The 17,477-nt window shown below is 44.1% G+C and overlaps 1 protein-coding gene across 1 annotated transcript; it reads right to left on the reverse strand.

The window, feature by feature from the left end:
• Positions 1–8,779: 8,779 nt before the first annotated feature.
• Positions 8,780–9,764, reverse strand: LOC125356000 (non-structural maintenance of chromosomes element 4 homolog A-like). The gene has a single exon (XM_048352225.1). It carries the CDS (start codon positions 9,762–9,764, stop codon positions 8,955–8,957), a length of 810 nt encoding a protein of 269 aa, XP_048208182.1. The 3' UTR covers positions 8,780–8,954.
• Positions 9,765–17,477: the final 7,713 nt, after the last annotated feature.

A 17,477-nucleotide genomic window follows, 5' to 3' on the forward strand; every position in this document is an offset into this window, starting at 1 on the left:
CAGGGGGTACAGATTGGGGGAGAAGAGTGCAGGAAGTATGGAAAGGCCAAGTTCAAATGTGTGGATATTTGATTCCAGCAGTAAAAGTATCTACTTAATGCCAAAAAGAGTTTTAGGGGAGGGAAGATTTTAGCCAAGAGGGAAGATTGGAAATAATGGGAAACACCCTTTCCTAGAGAAACATACTCAAGAGTCTCAGCCAGCACTGTTTTTTAGTACACAGAAAGAAGTTGGATACAGCTGGCCTTTATTTTCTTTTATTATTATTATTATTTTTTGCCAGTCCTGGGGCTTGTGCTCAGAGCTAGCTCTCTACCACTTGAGCCACAGCACCACTTCTGGCCTTTTCTGTTTATGTGGTACTGAGGAATTGAAACCAGGGCTTCACACATACTAGGCAAGCACTCTACCAATAGATCATATTCCCAGCCCCATATTTACTTATTATTTTGTATCACTACTTGGGCTTGAACTCAGGGCTTGGGCACTATCCTTTAGCTTTTTCACTCAAGGCTGGGACTCTCCCACTTGAGCCACACCTCTACTCCAGGTATTTTGGTAGTTCATTGGAGATAAGGGTCTCTTGCCCAGACTGGCTTTGAATTCAGATCTCAGTCCCCAAGTAGCTAGAATTATAGTCCTGAACCAGCTATCACTGGCATTTCTAATCATAAACATGTCCGTCATTGTCCCAGCTACTCCCTGGCCTTGTCCTCTCCTTGGGGCTTACTACTAGCCCAGGGAGTCAGGAAGAGCTGGCAGGAGGATTCTCCATTAGCAAGTGTGAATAGGAGCCCCCAGCCCGCAGTCTGTCTCCGGGCTGCCATCAGCCTGCTCCAGCTCCCAGCTCAAGGGAGGCCTTGGGCTGAGTTGCCCACTTCAGGTGTGTTCCCAGAGCCCTGCCTGAGGAGGTCGGGTCTGCTGCCAGTCTCCAGTGAGACTGCAGAGACCCGAGAAAGAACGTCCACAGGCGGAAGCTACTGCAGGATGGAGAGCAATCTCGGAGTCAATGCAATGTTCCACCAATTTCGTATTTGATGAACAGGAGAGCTGCGAGTCCCCTGGAGTCTTTGTGTCTTCCCGTAGCACAGCTGGGGCAGCTGGCCCAGGAAGCTTTTGATTAGGGGGAGCTTTATGGGATGAAGCATTTCCTGTGACAGAGGTTTTTTTTTTTTTTTAAATTCATTTTTTTTATTTCAGTGACTGAGGCAAGAAATGATCCTCCAAAGAGAAAAGAGATAACCATAAAAGGAAAAGGGGCTTTTTTTTTGGTCTCTCTTTAATAGCTGTTCTTATATTAAATGATGTTCAATCTTAATACCATCTTGTTAATCTTACATCAGTGTAAACTGTGAGCTTTGGTTGGGCGTGAAAGGCCAGTATTTTTCTTTTAAATCTGTATAACCTAGGGCTTAAGGACACAGAAGGTCTGGGTTCAGATATGGCGGCTCCATTTCCAACTGTTGGCACTTGGGCAATTTGCTTAATTGTTCTGTGCACTGGATCTGTTCCTACCTCTCAGGCTTCTTTAAGTATTAATTGATATGATCAACAGAAAGCACATAACATATTTTTCTTTCTTTCTTTCTTTTTTTTTTTGGTACTGGGGATCGAACCCAGGACGTTGCACTTGCTAGGCAAGCGCTTTGCCACTGAGCTACATCCCAGCCCTCACATAGCATATTTTTTATAAGAAGGTAGTTATTATTATCTAGACATATATTTGAATTAACTGCTGTCCATTAACGTTTAGAAAGTTTCCATTTATATATATTTGGGGGGAGGTGTTGTGGGACTTGAACTCAGGGCCTGGGTACTATCCCTGAGCTTTTTTTTTTTTTTTTGCTCAAGACTAGTGCTCTACCATTTTGAGCCACAGCTCCACTTCTTTTTTTTTTTTTTGGCCAGTGCTGGGCCTTGGACTCAGGGCCTGAGCACCATCCCTGGCTTCTTCCTGCTCAAGGCTAGCACTCTGCCACCTGAGCCACAGAGCCCCTTCTGGCCGTTTTCCATATATGTGGTGCTGGGGAATTGAACTGAGAGCTTCATGTGTAGGAGGCAAGCACTCTTGCCACTAGGCCATATTACCAGCCCTCCACTTCTGTTTTTTGTGGGTTTTTTTTGTGTGTGTGTGTGTGTGTTTAACTGGAGATAAGAATCTCATGGACTTTCCTACCCAGGCTGGTTTCCAATTACAGTCCTCAGAACTCAGCCTCCTGAGTAGCTAGAATTATGGACATCAGCCACCAGTGCCCAGCTCCATCTATTTGTTTTAACAACTCTGTTACATTGTCTAGGTGTGTGTGTGTGTGTGTGTGTGTGTGTGTGTGTGTGTGTGTGTGCAGGTGCCAGTAGTGAGGCTTTAACTTGGTAGCTTGGGCACTGTCCTTTAGCTATTTTGCTCAAGGGTGGTACTCTACTATTTGAGTCATAGCTCTACTTCTGGCTTTTTTCGTGGTTAAGTAGAAATAAGAGTTCTAAGGATTTTTTCTACCTGGGCTGGTTTTGAACCATGGTCCTCAGATCTCAATCTGCTGAGTAGCAAGGATGATAGGCATGAGCCCTTGGTGCCTAACTTTAAAAACTTTTTTTTTTTTTTGCTAGTCCTGGGGCTTGAACTCAGGGCCTGGGTACTGTCCCTGAATTTCTTTTGCTCAAGGTTAGTGCTCTACCACTTGACCCACAGTGCCACTTCTGGCTTTTTCTGTGTGTGCGGTAATGAGGAATCAAACCCAGGGCTTCCTGTAGACAAACACTCTACCACTAAGCCACATTCCCAGCCCAGCTTTAGAAAGTATTCTTGATAAGACCTCAGAAGGGACAATAATACACTCAATACCATCTCTCTTTGAAATTGCCTATCCAGGACACTAATTCAAGAAGAATAAAGGTAGGCAATGTGTATGGAAAGGAAGAAACAAGATTCGTTAGTGGAGGGTGAAATTGTGTCATTCAAAAAATTTGGGAGATGCTATAGATATAGGATTCGCATTTGTAGATAATTTTAGATAAAGGCTAGTGCTCTACCACCTTGAGCCACAATGCCACTTCCTGTTTTCTGGTGCCTAATTGGAGATAAAATTCTCAACAGACTTTCCTGCCGGGGCTAGTTTTGAACCACTACCCTCTGATCTCAGCTTCCTGAGTAGCTAAGATTACAGATGTGAGCCACGGGTGCCCAGTGCTCTTGGCTTCTTGAGACAAAGTTGTACTATCTACCCAGGCTGGCCTGGAACTTGAGATCTTCCTGCAGGCACCTCCTAAGTGCTGAGATTATCAGCATGTGTCACCATACCTGGCTCAGGGTGAGGTTCTTAACTGCTTGACCAAAGCATTTTTCAGCCTTATCCCTTATTCCAGCCATTGGAGTTGTCTTTTTACTCCAAATCTAGAGCTCTCCAGTGATTCTGAGGTGCCAGTTAGTTTTGTTCTTGATGCCACCTGCTCCCCACCCCCTCCTTCCTGCTTGGTTGTCAGCAGTCTCCCGACAACGCCATCAGCTGTCCCTCACACCACCCAGTCTTCCTGATGGATATCTTTCGTCTGCTGTCATCTTCTCCCTCCTCTTTTGTCCTCATGATTCACACTTCAAAATGTCTTTTCTTGTCATTTTATGAAGATGGTACAAGGTAGTACGAATAAATGCATGTGTATAAACAGAAGTTGTACACAGAATTGCAAAAGCAAGGCAAGGAGGCAGTGGCTGTGTTGTTGGGTCCTAACTGAGCTGCCTCCTCCTTCCCCGTGCCCTGTTTCCTCCACAGAGCTTCTTCAGAGGTGTGGAGTTCGCTGCTGCTGGACCAGGCCCTGGGGCTCAATCCAGCCCTGAAAACTGGCCTCCCCTGCAATTCCCAGAAGTGCCCATGCCTTGACTGACAGGAAGGAGATTGGAATCCCTGAATCCCCCAGTCCCCCACTTCATTCATGAGATTGTCTTTTGGGGCTTCACTGCACACAGACAAGCTTGAACAATGTCATTAATTAAAGCCTGTTTTAATTGATTGGGTAATCCCTAGGTAGCTTAGGTTGAGGGAGAAGGAGAAATGAAGCAAATAGGAATAGATGCAGCAATGTAGACAAGAAATACTTCATTCTTCTCTCAAACCTGTCCCACCTCTTATACACCTAACAGAAAAAGGTCATCACCACCTGTTATTTACTAAGTGAATGACTCTTTCCTTACCTTCCCTGCCCTTGCCTTTCCTCTACCTCCATAAACCTACCATGTCTCCTAACTGTGAGGCTGTGGAATATGGTGACCAAGAGTGGGAAGTCTGTGTTCTCTTATTATTCCTGAGGTTGTCCTTTGGTGTTTCAGTGCACACAGACAAGCTCCCTACTCCCCTGCATTGGGACATTGTGCAAGTGCCTTTACCCCTCGGTGCTCGAATTCCTGCTCTTCAGTGATGAGCTCGGTAGTCACAGCCACCTCATGTGATTTTGAGGAGAGGTACATATGTTAAGTTATAAAATGATGGGGTTGGAGGCATGGCTCAGTTGGTAGAGCCCTAGCCAGTGAGCAGAAGTGGCTACAAGTATGGATGAGTCCTGATCTTGGCCCCTTTCCCCCAAAAAAGGTATAAAAGGGTATAGAATGGCACAGCCACAGATTAAGCCACATGTTACTTGTGATTATGATTATGTGTGCTTCTCTACAGGCAAAACTGAAAGACTGTCATTACATTGAAGAGCATGCCATCACCATGAACAAGATAGTATATGGGAGCACAGGCCAGGACATTATCAGGGCATTCCCTGGTTGGCAGGGGTTAGCGTTGGAGGGTTGGGCAAGGAGGGAACATTTGGGAAATTGCCCTACCTGAGAAGAGGTGATGCCGTGAAGATGCCCCTTACGTAGGCAGGATGAGTTGGTGTGCATCCGAACGTAAAGTATTATGAGGGCAGGAACAGTGTGCCCAGCACATGGAAAATTCTCAATAGACATGACATGAATGAATGAGAGATGGGCTGAAGTGCTGGGCAGGGGAATAGAGGGCACAGTGTGTGGGAAGGTGTAGAGCTCAGAGCATGCCAGATACACCTCAGGAGAGGGGTGAGGGTATAGAAGTGTGGGGACCCAGGGCTGGTGGCCGAATGTGGAGGCTGGAGAGAACTTAATTTCAGCACTAGTGAGAACAAGAATGGTGTCTTCATTTGACAGGTGGATGGACTGATTTTAAAGGAATATTTCTTAGATACTAACATCTCAGTTGTACTACCAATCCCAAATAATAATAATAATCAACTTTCCATTGTTAAAATGCTACCCACTCTACAAAGCAATGAAACGGTTTCCTGTATATTGACTCACTTCAGAACTAATGATATGTGATATCAATAACCTTTTTGCTTATGGTAAAACTATGGCTGGGAGAGGTAATGTGATTTTACCAAGTTTACTTAGCTAACTTGTTTGCAAACTAGGAATTTGGACTTTTCTTGCTTAGCAGTAGTGATACTGACATATATTTCCTTGGATAGCTGGGTGGTCACTGATTTTAGTTGTTATTGCTGAAACATGAATGCACCCTGTACTGAATAGTTAGAAAAGAAATACTCATGTAGCTGTGGCCTACGTGAAGTGATGGAAACACTGCTCTTCAGATGAACAGGGAGAGGAAGAGTGGGTGAAAACAATCATCATATGCGTGCATATGTGAAAATGGAATCGGGAAATGAGGGATGGAAGAGGTAGGGAGAGATGAAGGGAGACTGATGGAGAGGATGACATTGATCAAGATGCTTTGTACTCAGAAACTGATATGGTGAATTGAAACCCCTAGTTGTACAACTGAATTACACAACCAGTAAAAGATCATAAAAAATAGAATAAAAGTCAGGTACTGGTGGCTCATGCTTATAATCCTATCTACTCAGGAAGCTGAGATCTGAGAATCATAGTTCAAAGCCAGGGCAGACAGGAAAGTCTGCGAGACTCTTATCTCCAATTAACTACCAAAAAGAAAAAGAAAAAAGAAGTGGAGTCATGGCTCAAGTGGTAGAACACTGTTGAGTGAAAAAGTTCAGGGACAGCGCCCTGGCCTTGAGTGCAAGCCCTAGACCTGGCAAACACACACACACACACACACACATGCACGCACGCATGCACGCATGCATGCACACACACAAATAAAAAAAGAAAAATTATCCTTCATCCCAGAAAGTTGCATGCATTCTACTCTGCTTTCAACCCCCATCCCTCCTCCAGAGATAAACAGTCTTCACATTTATAATTGAGTTCCTTTCTTTCCTAACCAGTTATAGCACCTGTGAATGCACAGACTGGCTTTATGATCCAATAATTGTTTATAATCTGACTCTTTCCCCATCTGCCTGTAAACTAGTGGGACCACCTCAGTGGCTTGATCCAGAGTTATTCTTTCATTAGATGTTTAGAAAACATCTCTCAGGAACTGTACCAGAAATAACAAATATTACCTGTCTTCCAAGTGCCTTGAAGTTTGGGCTTCTTGCCCTTGCTTAGCTTTCACTCAAGGCTGGCCCTCTACAACTTGAGCCATACCCCCACTTCTGGCTTTTTGCTGGTTAGTTGGAGATAAGAGTTTTTCATATTCATCTGTCTAAGCTGGCTTTGAACCTTGATCCTAGATCTCAGCTTCCTGAGTAGGTAGGACGATAGGCCTGAGCCACCGGCGGCCAACTGTGGTGACTGCTTAGTAATTTATAGGAATCCTAATTTAAAACAGTTAATAATAAGAGCCACAATGAGCTGGAGCAGCTCTGGGACAGGAATTCTTGATGGTGTTTGAACATTCACAGGTGACCCTATCATGTATGGGGAGTCCTTTGTCATGTGAGAGATGGCAGAGAAACCAGGACACCTGTTCCTTGTTAGCTATCATGTTGCAATTGGAATGGAGAAGTATTGTCCACCTGTGGAAATAAACTTCTTATTCAATCTTTCCCCAATTTGGAAAATCTGAGTTCATGACAGTACATCTATAAATTTCCAGCTTGAGAGACCATACATAAAAAACACTTGTAGCAGCCTGGGAATGTGGCTTAGCTGTAGAGTGCTTGCCTAGCATGCATGATAACCTGGGTTTGATTCCTCAGCACAACATAAACAGAAAAGGCTGGAAGTGGTGCTGTGGTTCAAGTGGTAGAGTGCTAGCCTTGAGCACAGAGAGGCCCAGGGACAGAGCCCTGGGCCTGAATTCAAGCCCCAGGACTGGCAAAAAACAAACAAAACAATAACAACAAAAAACCCACTCACAGTACTTGTAGTTCTGGGCAGTCCCTGAGTGCCAATGATCACAGTAACATAGAGTTCTCATGGCAGTGTTCAGTTACCAATGGCTTTCCAAGAGATACAGAATCTACTTCGATTAATCTTTTAAGGCTTATCATAAAAAATTAAAATAGGCAAGTATTCTTAAAGCAAGTACTTCAAAATTCCCGAGGATATCTCCACAGACCTGCTCAAGAAACACTGATGTATTTAAAGGCAGGAACTCCCCATGTTCGCTGAAATTATAGATAAGCTCAAGACCCATCAAGTTGGGGCTACATTTTTGATGCCTCTGATGTGAACTAAGTTTAGCTTCCAGTTATGTTTAAGTTACATTCTTAGAATGGTTGCCAGCTCCAGGGGAAGCTGTTGGGGGCAGTTGGAAGGAAGAAGGGGGCTCAAGATTGCAGATTTTCTCTTGAAGGGTCTATGTGTAATCAACAACATTCTAAATCAAGAGACCTGGCTTTGGGTCTCCACAGCGACTTTAAGTTTCATTAAACTGGAATGTGATCTGTTTTTCTGATGTGATTGCTTGGCAAATCAAGTGCTTGCTGTTGTTGCTTTGGTCTTTCTCTGGTCACTAGCCTCACTGGAGTAAAGAAAGATTGACCCATATCCATGATAACATATGCAACTGAGTTAATGAGCTTATTGTGGCTACTATTAGCACCTTCCTCAGCCAGGAAATTTCAGTAGAACAGAGAGCCAGTATTCCCTCCCTCCCCCCACACTCCCTTCCTTCCTTCCTACCTCCCTTTTCTCTCTCTTTCCCTTCCTTCCTTCCTTCCTTCCTTCCTTCCTTCCTTCCTTCCTTCCTTCCTTCCTTCCTTCCTTCCTTCCTTCCTTCCTCCCTCCCTCCCTCCCTCCCTCCCTCCCTCCCTTCTTTCCTTCCTTCCTTCCTTCCTTCCTTCCTTCCTTCCTTCCTTCCTTCCTTCCTTCCTTCCTTCCTTCCTTCCTTTTCCCTCCCTCCCTCTCTTTGTTTCTTTCTTTCCTTTTGTTGTGCCACTCCTAGGGCTTGGAATAAGGGCCTAGGTGCTCTCCCTGAGCTTTTGTGCTCAAGGCTAGCATTCTACCATTTGAGCCACAGCTCTACTTCCAGGTTTTTGGTGGTTAATTGGATGTAAGAGTCTCATAGACATTCCTGCCCAGACTGGCTTCAAACCTGAGTAGCTAGGGTAACAGGAATGATTAAAAAAAACAAACAACATCTTTATTTTCATTAAGTAGTTATATGAAGGGGTTTCAATTCTAGAAGTCAGGTTATAAGTAAAAATGAATCTTGATCAATATCACCCCTCCCATCATTCTCCCCATCTCTCCTCACCACACCCCTACCCTCAAGTTATGTGGTTCAGTTTTTACATAATCTAAATTGAATATAATGACTGCATTTTCTCACCTTTCCTCCTTCTCTCACGTGCCCTTCTCTCTGGTTGTCCTCTCAGCCCATGAACACGTTTCATCCTCCTGGTATACATTTTGTTAAACACAAACCAACATTTTTGTTGTTGTTGTTATATACAATTATTTGTATGGCAGTGAATCTCCTTTAATCAAAGACAATTATGACAAACCCATTAACTATCAAAAGCTACAATTTGCTAAAACAATCTATCTTTTAAAATGCTTAATCATACAATATGTACAACACATGCGTTCCTTTTGGGATTTCACAATCCAGAGGAATCCTTTAGTGGCATCAAGCACTTAGCCTCTGCTGGCTCTGACCCAAAGCAATTGCAGGCTCAGAAATCTCAAAGGTCTTCACAATCTCCTCCCAGTCACGGTAACTCAAAGCTAGAATTCCTTGATTCCTCATTTGGGTGTGATGACTAATACCTTCACTTTCATCATTAATATTAACAGGCTCTATTATTGGCAATCGGTCTTGGTCAAGTCTTATTCTTGCAAAGCCATCCCGTATAATGAAGGAGACATGGAAGATGTTTTCCACTCTATGGGGGAAAGAATGTGGATCGACCACAAAGTCAAAAAAGGACATTGTAATATCAGGATCTTCTCGAAAATATGATTGCAACAATCCCAAGATTCTTTCTACTTCTTTTTCTGTTGCTTCCTGATGAGACTCTTCCATACATTTCAACTGAGCAGGCAAGGCCCACTGCTCTTCTATGGTACTGGCTCTTCTCAGACGATCAATTCGAGGCTTTGGCACAGAGGACTTTCCTTGTGTTGAACCCAACAGAAAGTGGAACGTGTGGGTTTTATTAAGGGTGTTTTCTGCTGTTTTTCCCAGTATTGTCCAGGAGTCATAGGCGATGAATTCCAAATCAGAACTCTCTCCGTCACGGATGAATTCTTCAGCTTCTAGTGGGTTTACACCTATATATGTCAGTAGAGCTTCAACGTATCTTAACATAGCGAATGAGCTGAGACAAGAGCGCAGCTGCATTCCTTTCTCTTTGCCCAGATTGGAAGCCAGAATGAGAAAGTGGGCATCTAGGACTGCTTCTCTTGCTCGGGACACTTCCTCTAAAAGTGTCTCCATCTTAAAACCTCAGGGGTGACCATGCTTCCAACATTTCTTAACTGGGATGGTACAGCAGGCACCTGACTTGTCTTCCTGCCTTTACTCGTCCCTGATGTTTCTTCTCTGTAGAATCTTAGCTGCCTTGGGTCAGGCTCCCTATAAGCAAGCACTGCCTAAGTGATGCTTGGGATATACAGGGATTTGGTAAGAGAATACCTTCCTGAGAAAAGGGAAGGAGAAGCGGAACCTCGTGGCTGGGGGCTGATGCAAGGATGAGGTTTTAGCTGGAGTTCAGCTTGAGCTGGATCCCACAGAATGCCCTGGGATAGAAACGGTATCACACAGGTGTCCTCACCTTGAAGCAAGGAGCTGACATTTTGTACTCTGAGGTTAATCCGTTGCTGCCCAGGAGAATGGAACACTGGAAGGGTCAATTCTTCAACGGCGGCAAGGGGGGGTGGGCAGTGGAAGGTGTTAGTGGATAACACAGCACTGACCCCCCCCTGGGCCCATCCTAGAAAAGAGGACCTGGGCTGGGCACCAGATGTGCTTATTATGCTAGGAAACTCCAAGATGCATACTATATACTGGCAGTTTCAAATCTGTGGGGCTATAGTCTTCATGCCTTCAGTTTCAGTCTGGCTTAGGTGTGGTATTTGGTGATCTGCCTGAGATCACATAGCATGCAGCTTATAGTCCAAAATGTTTAATATGAGGTTTTGCTTTTTTTTTTTTTTTTTTTTTTTGCCAGTCCTGGGCCTTGGACTCAGGGCCTGAGCACTGTCCCTGGCTTCTTCCCACTCAAGGCTAGCACTCTGCCACTTGAGCCACAGCGCCCCTTCTGGCCATTTTCCATATATGTGGTGCTGGGGAATCAAACCGAGAGCTTCAAGTGTAGGAGGCAGGCACTCTTGCCACTAGGCCATATTCCCAGCCCAAGGTTTTGCTTTTTTTTATGTAGAGCAACCAAAACCAAAATTAAAACCTGGGTGCTGGTGGCTCACACCTATAATCCTATCTATTGTGGAGGTCTGAGTATCAAGTTTTGTTTTGCTTTTTGTTTTTGTATAGTTGATATACAGTGGAGTTACCATCACATGAATCAGGTACAATCAGTAAAATTCTTTTTGAACCATGTCTCCCTTTCTGTTGCTCTCTCCCAGTCTTTCCCTCCCATCCTCATCCATAAGAAATCCAGTTCATTTTCCACATAGTGTCTAGTGAGTATCACTGTTGTATTTGTTCATCTTTGTTACACCTTTTATGAGCCCTTCTTTTCCCTCCCAAATACAAACAAACTAACAAACAAGGCAAAAGGAAAAGAAAACATAAACAGCAACACTGGCAATTAAAGAATGTTTCTTTTTTCCTTTTTTTGGAGCTCATTTAATAGAATATTATTTTATATGATCATCTGTCCATAGCTACTGAGCCTTTGCCCACCACTCCTATTCATAGCCTCCTTTGGCCTCTATATGTGAATGACTAGGGGAGGACCAAGGTTCGAGGCCAGTCTGGGCAGTAAAGTCCATAAGACTCTTATCTCCAACTAACCAGAAAAATACTGGAAGTGGAATTGCAGCTCAAGTGGTAGAGTGCCAACATCTTTCTTGCTTGCTTGTTCTCTTCCTCTCTCTCTCTTTCTTTCTCTCTCTTCCTCCCTCCCTCCCTCCCTTCTTTTTCTTCTTTCTTTCTTTCTCTCCCTTCCTTCCTTCCTTTCTTCCTTCCTTTCTTCCTTTTTTCCTTTCTTCCTTTCTTCCTTTCTTCCTTTCTTTCTTCCTTCCTTCCTTCCTTCCTTCCTTCCTTCCTTCCTTCCTTCCTTCCTTCCTTCCTTCCTTTCTTTCTTTCTTTCTTTCTTTCTTTCTTTCTTTCTTTCTTTCTTTCTTTCTTTCTTTCTTTCTTTCTTTCTTTCTTTCTTTCTTTCTTTCTTTCTTTCTTTCTTCCACCCCCCTTTCCTTTCTGTCAGTCCTGAGGCTTGAACTTAGGGCCTGGACTCTGTCCCTGAGCTGAGCCTCTTTGTGCTCAAGGCTAGCACTCTACCACTTGAGCCACAGCAGCACTCCTGGCTTTTCTGAGTCATTTTTTGGAGATAAGCATCTCATGAACTTTTTGGCCCAGGCTGGCTTTGAGCCATCATCCTCAGTTCTCAGCCATCTGAGTAGCTAGAATTACAGGCATGAGCCACTGGCACTCAGCTGGAACATGTCTAATAATAAAAAAAAGATAGGCAGAGGCTCTCTGGACTGGAGAAAGGCAAGCATGGAGAGAGAGGAGCCAGAACCAAGATACCAACTTCACAGACTTCTGAAAAATGAAGCCTATCAGTATCCAAAAAAAATAGCATTCTATAAAAAATTTTAGTTTATTGTAAAGGTAATGTACAGACGGGTTACAGTTACATATGTGAGCCGATGAGTACATTTCTTGTTGAACTTTGTTACCCCCTCCCTTGTTTATAAAATGGCCTTCTTAAAGTCAAGTATATAACAGGATGATTCTGGAATAGGACACAAAGGGTCCAGCCCATTTCTATACTTCGTTTGTTTGTTTGTTTGTTTTGCCAGTCCTGGGCCTTGGACTCAGGGCCTGAGCACTGTCCCCGGCTTCCTTTTGCTCAAGGCTAGCACTCTGCCACTTGAGCCACAGCGTCACTTCTGGCCGTTTTCTGTATATGTGCTGCTGGGGAATTGAACCCAGGTCTTCATGTATACGAGGAAAGCACTCTTGCCACTAGGCTATATCCCTAGTCCCCCATTTCTATACTTGGACTGCTACCTCTGACCAACATGTTGTCCACCAAAAGTGAGTCGGGGCTGGCTCAGAGGCTGGACTCTACCCCTGGGCTGCACAGAGCTGAGTAAGATGGAGACTAGCAAGAACTAAGCTTTGATTAACATTTTCTTCTTAGAAAAAGATAGTATTTCCAATTTGAGAAGCCCTGATGAAGAACTGGTTCCATGGGGAATCTCTATTATTTTCTTACAAACTAGTTGTTGCTTCATTTTGGTGAGAATGAGGCTTTTTTTCCCCGATGCCGCCGGATGGTTTGATTTTTTTGTGGGAGCAATTAGAGATGAGGTCTGGAAGCGGGTGTCGAAGGGGAGACTGTCCCCGTGGTCTACATCCCTGTGTGCTCTATTGACTGGAAAATATGGTGCAGAGAATTTCAAGCATAATGATTGCTCAGCCAACTAGATCCAATCTTATTTCTAAAAGCTGTTTTCTCTCAGAGCTAATGCGTCTGTTCTTGACTGACTCTGATCGGTGGGGCATCGAGTGTAAGGAACGGATTGGAAATTATTTTATTGATTTTTTTCCCTTTACCAAAGGTGAGAGAAAAATTTCTCTTCCCTGAGTGGTATCCAGCTATGAGTTGGGTTAAGGACACTAGGAGGTTTGCATAGAGGTCGATGTGTAAACATCGTAATCTGACATCCACCCCTTAGCACGTGGACACTCGGGAAACTCTCCCCTCATGAAGCAGTAGAGTGTCTTTCCTCTACTGTCAGATGAGAAAAGCCTACTTTTCTATATGGCCCCAGATGCCATGGTTGTTAGAAGGTTGGTGGCTGCAATGAGAAGGAACTTGGTAGCTCAACAAGGAAACAAATGCCCAGGAGTCTCACAGACCAAGCCCTTTCTCTTGGCTCAACTCCTTTGAGGACTGTCTGTTTGAACATCTTTCTTTCCTCCCTGGCTCCCCTCTTTCATGAGGAAGGAGGGTAAGGAGAGCTGATCCCTTTAGAAGCCACGAGAAAGAGTGTTCCTCAGGGTTAGCAAGATGGAAGGGTAAGAATGAGGAATTGAAGACCATCCTTTCTCCTCAGTTTATTTCTTCTTCACGGACCTCTCCTCATTCCACCTTCAGGTGAATGGCAATCTCCCATGATCCTCTGTGTTTTTTAATCCTCTAAATGATTTCTAAAGTTATGCAAAGTGAAAACTTTTCTGTGCATTTTTAGAAAACATTAATTACTTACCATGACACTGTGCTAAGTAGCTTTACATGCATTACTTCATTTAATCCTCAAAAGAGCTCTATGAATTAGATAATCATGACTAATTCTAATTTACACAACCCAGAGATGTTGGACTTGGTATTCAAGCAGGGGTGTATCACCTAGCCCATGCCCTTCACCATGAAGTCTTGTCACCTCTCAGCTCATTGTTGGCAAAGGTAAACTTAATTGGTGAGCCTGCTGTGAGGCTATAGATTCATGCTCTGTTGCTCTTCCCTCAGTTTTCACCTCGCCAAGATCTTGTTGTGGGGCGACTATGGTGATCAGAACACTCTCAGAGCCAGGCACCTGCACAGAGCCCAGCAAGCTCACTCCTGACTATAGTAGATACTTGGTGTCTGTGGGTCTGTGGTTCTAAGAAGAACTGTATAGCTTGGATTCACATTGGGGAAACAGCATAAATGCCCAAGTGATACAGCATTCAAAACTAGATTATGGATACTTGATTTTTTTTTCTTTCTTTTTTTATTTGGCCAGTCCTGGACCTTGGACTCAGGGCCTGAGCACCATCCCTGGCTTCTTCCCGCTCAAGGCTAGCACTCTGCCACGTGAGCCACAGCGCCCCTTTTGGCCATTTTCCATATATGTGGTGCTGGGGAATCGAACCGAGAGCTTCAGGTGTAGGAGGCAAGCGCTCTTGCCACTAGGCCATATTCCCAGCCCTTGATTTTTTTTTCTTATAATGCCCCCCAACTTCCACTAAAGACTGCTATCTTTCAACAAATCCAAAACGTTCATGTTATTGCTTCTGTCAAACATGTTTAACATGTCTGTGTGTGTGTCAGAACTCAGAGCCTGGGTGCTGCCCTGAGCTCTTTATACTCAAGACTAGTGTTCTACCACTTTGAGCCACAGTGCCACTTCCATTTTCTGGAGTTTAATTGGAGATAAGAGTCTCATAGACTTCCTGCCTGGGCTGGCTTTGAACCGCAATCCTTAGATCTCAGCCTCCTGAGTCGGTAGGATTACAGATGTGAGGCATCAGTGCCTGGCAACTTTTACTTTTTTTTTGGTGGGCGGGGGGTGGGATAATTTCACAAAATTAAAGGTAGCAAACACTCAGCAGATCACAAATGGTGATATGTAATTGACTGTGAACTTTTCTTTACCAACTTGGATGCAGGAGTTTAGTTTAGCTTAGTTTATTTATTTGAAAAATTTGGAAACAGATACCAAGGACCTACTGCAGTTAGGAATGAACTTGCTGAATGAAACTCTGTTCATTTGCTTGGCTCTAAGTGAGAGTATTTCAATCAGCATGCTAGCTCTGTAATGTAGATGTGTGTGTGTGTGTGTGTGTGTGTGTGTGTGTGTGTGTGTGTGTGTGTGTGTCCGCATGCGCCCATTGATACTGAGTCGTGAACTTAGGGCCTAGGTTTTGTCTCTGAGTTTTTCCACTCAAGGCTAGGGCTATATCACTTGAGCCACACCTCCATTTCCAGCTTTTTGTTGATTAATTAGAAGTAAGAGTCACATAGAGTTTCTGGCCTGAGCTACCTTTGAACCACAATCCTCAGCTCTCAGCTTCCTGAGTAGCTAGGATTACAGCCGTGAGCCACCAGAGCCCATCCAGAGACCAGCTTTGAAAGCATTTGCTGTACTTAGAAGTCTCTGGATCTGAGAGGCCCAGCAGATAAAGACCGGTCCCATTGTTGTATTGTGACATGATCTTACCTCCATCATCACGGCTTACTCCATGTCCCTTCCTGACTCCAGCCTCTCCTCTTCAGGAGCCACAGAGCAGCAAAATAGAAATACAGTGTACACCAGCATCTATAGGACAGTGGGAGCTTGTACAGCACGATAATCTATCTTCCTGTATCCCCAGAATGGTGGTAAGAGAATTGGCGAAGATACACTATAATGTGCAGTAACAGTTAAGCTGTTAGTATTATCAAAATCCAAGATATCAAGCTATAGTTCAGCGGCATTGCTCTATTTTTTCATGGCAAACCTGATACTTAAAAGCAAAACCATCTTCTCTTTGGAAAGGAGGTGAGGCCTGCAGGAACAGAAAGTTCTTGAGCATTCTACCAAGAAGAGGCCATTACAATATTTATATGTGCCCCAGTTTTCAAACTAGCTCCGTTACCATGGTCTTTCCTCCCCACCCCGAGCAAAGTGATGAGACCAGCTTTGACATATGGGAGAATTTTCCGTGGTATGAATTATTCTAGAGGAGAAAAACAAAATGTGATTTGCAAATGCTGTCAAGGAACTGTTTCTTTCTCAAGGCTGAGAATAGAGAAGGTGTGCATTGGCTCTGAAGATGGTTGTGTGACTGTGCTATGGAAACGGGAGGGCCAGGTACACCACTTTCTGTCTTTAGGATGTGCCTGGTCATGGAGGGCCAAACCTCCATCCGTAGATTAATCAGATCTGGAAGGAGCAGATTTGTTCCATTGAAAGCAGGTTGCTATGAAAAGAGTGAGGTTGATCCCTCTCTCCTCTCTTTCTGCTTTGCCGTATGATCACTTCTGTATGCGGTTCTACCATTGTGATGCCACCCACCAAGAGCTGAACACCTCACCAGAGCTGAACAGATGCTGGCATCCTGATTTTACATTCCCCTAAACTATGCGCTGTATAAACCTCTATCCTTTTGAAAGTCCTCAGCCACAACTATTTTCCTAGAGCCACAAGATATGGACTAGTATATAACCCATGCTCTCCACACATTTTGTGATGATGATCTTCTGACACAAGCATGATTGCTTGAAATCCCCAAGGAATCAAATATTCTAGGGGACAAAACTAATATGCCTCTGTCTCTCATTATCGTAGGTAGGCGGTCACCTGGGTATCATTCAACACAGTGGCCAAGCTCTGCCAAGAGCCATCTACTCTGGGATGCACTATTGAATGGCCTTAAAAGCATCTTTAGAAGGCATTTTCTTAAGTTATGAGGACCATTGTAACATCTTCCCTTTTCATTATATCCCTTTGCAGTCGTACTGAGTGGGAGACATAACTGAAGCAAAGGAAAACCAGGAAGCGTTTGTCACACAGAACTTCCAGGGAGGCGAGCAATGAGTGTGTGAGGAAAGCATCATTGCCTTGGTGACTGACACCTCCTCCCCCATTTTCCAGAGCACTCTACAGGAACCAGATACTCTGCACAGCATTCCCCCCGCCCTCCATTAAATGCACAAGAAGAGGAATAGTGTAGTGGATAACAGCAGGCACTTTGGAGCCCAATAAAATGGCTGAGTCTGTGATTTTCTAGTCTGATGATTTGAGGTGAGATTTGACCTTACTTTCTCTCACCCTCAGTTTCCTTAGCTGGGAAAATGGAGGCCAATAACGACACCACCTGCTTCATAGAGTTGCTGTAAGGATTGTGGGCAATAATGCTTGCAAAGGCCATTGGCCGGTAAGCGCTTGCCATGGGTGAGTTGGATCCTGCTGAAGTTGGTGAAGCTCAAGCGTTGTCATTGCCAATAGTAAGTGCTGCCTTGCTTATGCCTGCAGCAAGACAGAAGGTTATAGTAGATAAATAGTCACTTATGAATGCAACAGGATGGCACTTCCTGGTTCCAATGAGCTTCTTTATGATTTCATGAAGTTGAGAACTGTGCAAATGACATGGTGATGAAGAGAAAATGTCACACGCTTGTAAAACTCTTGAGGATGCTTTCCCGGAGTAAAACAGAAATAAAAACTTCTATTAAAAAATGAGCAAACAAAATCTTAAGAGGTCTCTTTAAAATGG

Source organism: Perognathus longimembris, chromosome 8, assembly GCF_023159225.1.
Source record: "Perognathus longimembris pacificus isolate PPM17 chromosome 8, ASM2315922v1, whole genome shotgun sequence".
Classification (NCBI taxonomy): domain Eukaryota; kingdom Metazoa; phylum Chordata; class Mammalia; order Rodentia; family Heteromyidae; genus Perognathus; species Perognathus longimembris.

What these genes read in the sequence shown, in the direction of transcription:
- LOC125356000 (XM_048352225.1), bottom strand. Translation starts at nt 9,764, where the DNA reads ATGGAGACACTTTTAGAGGAAGTGTCCCGAGCAAGAGAAGCAGTCCTA.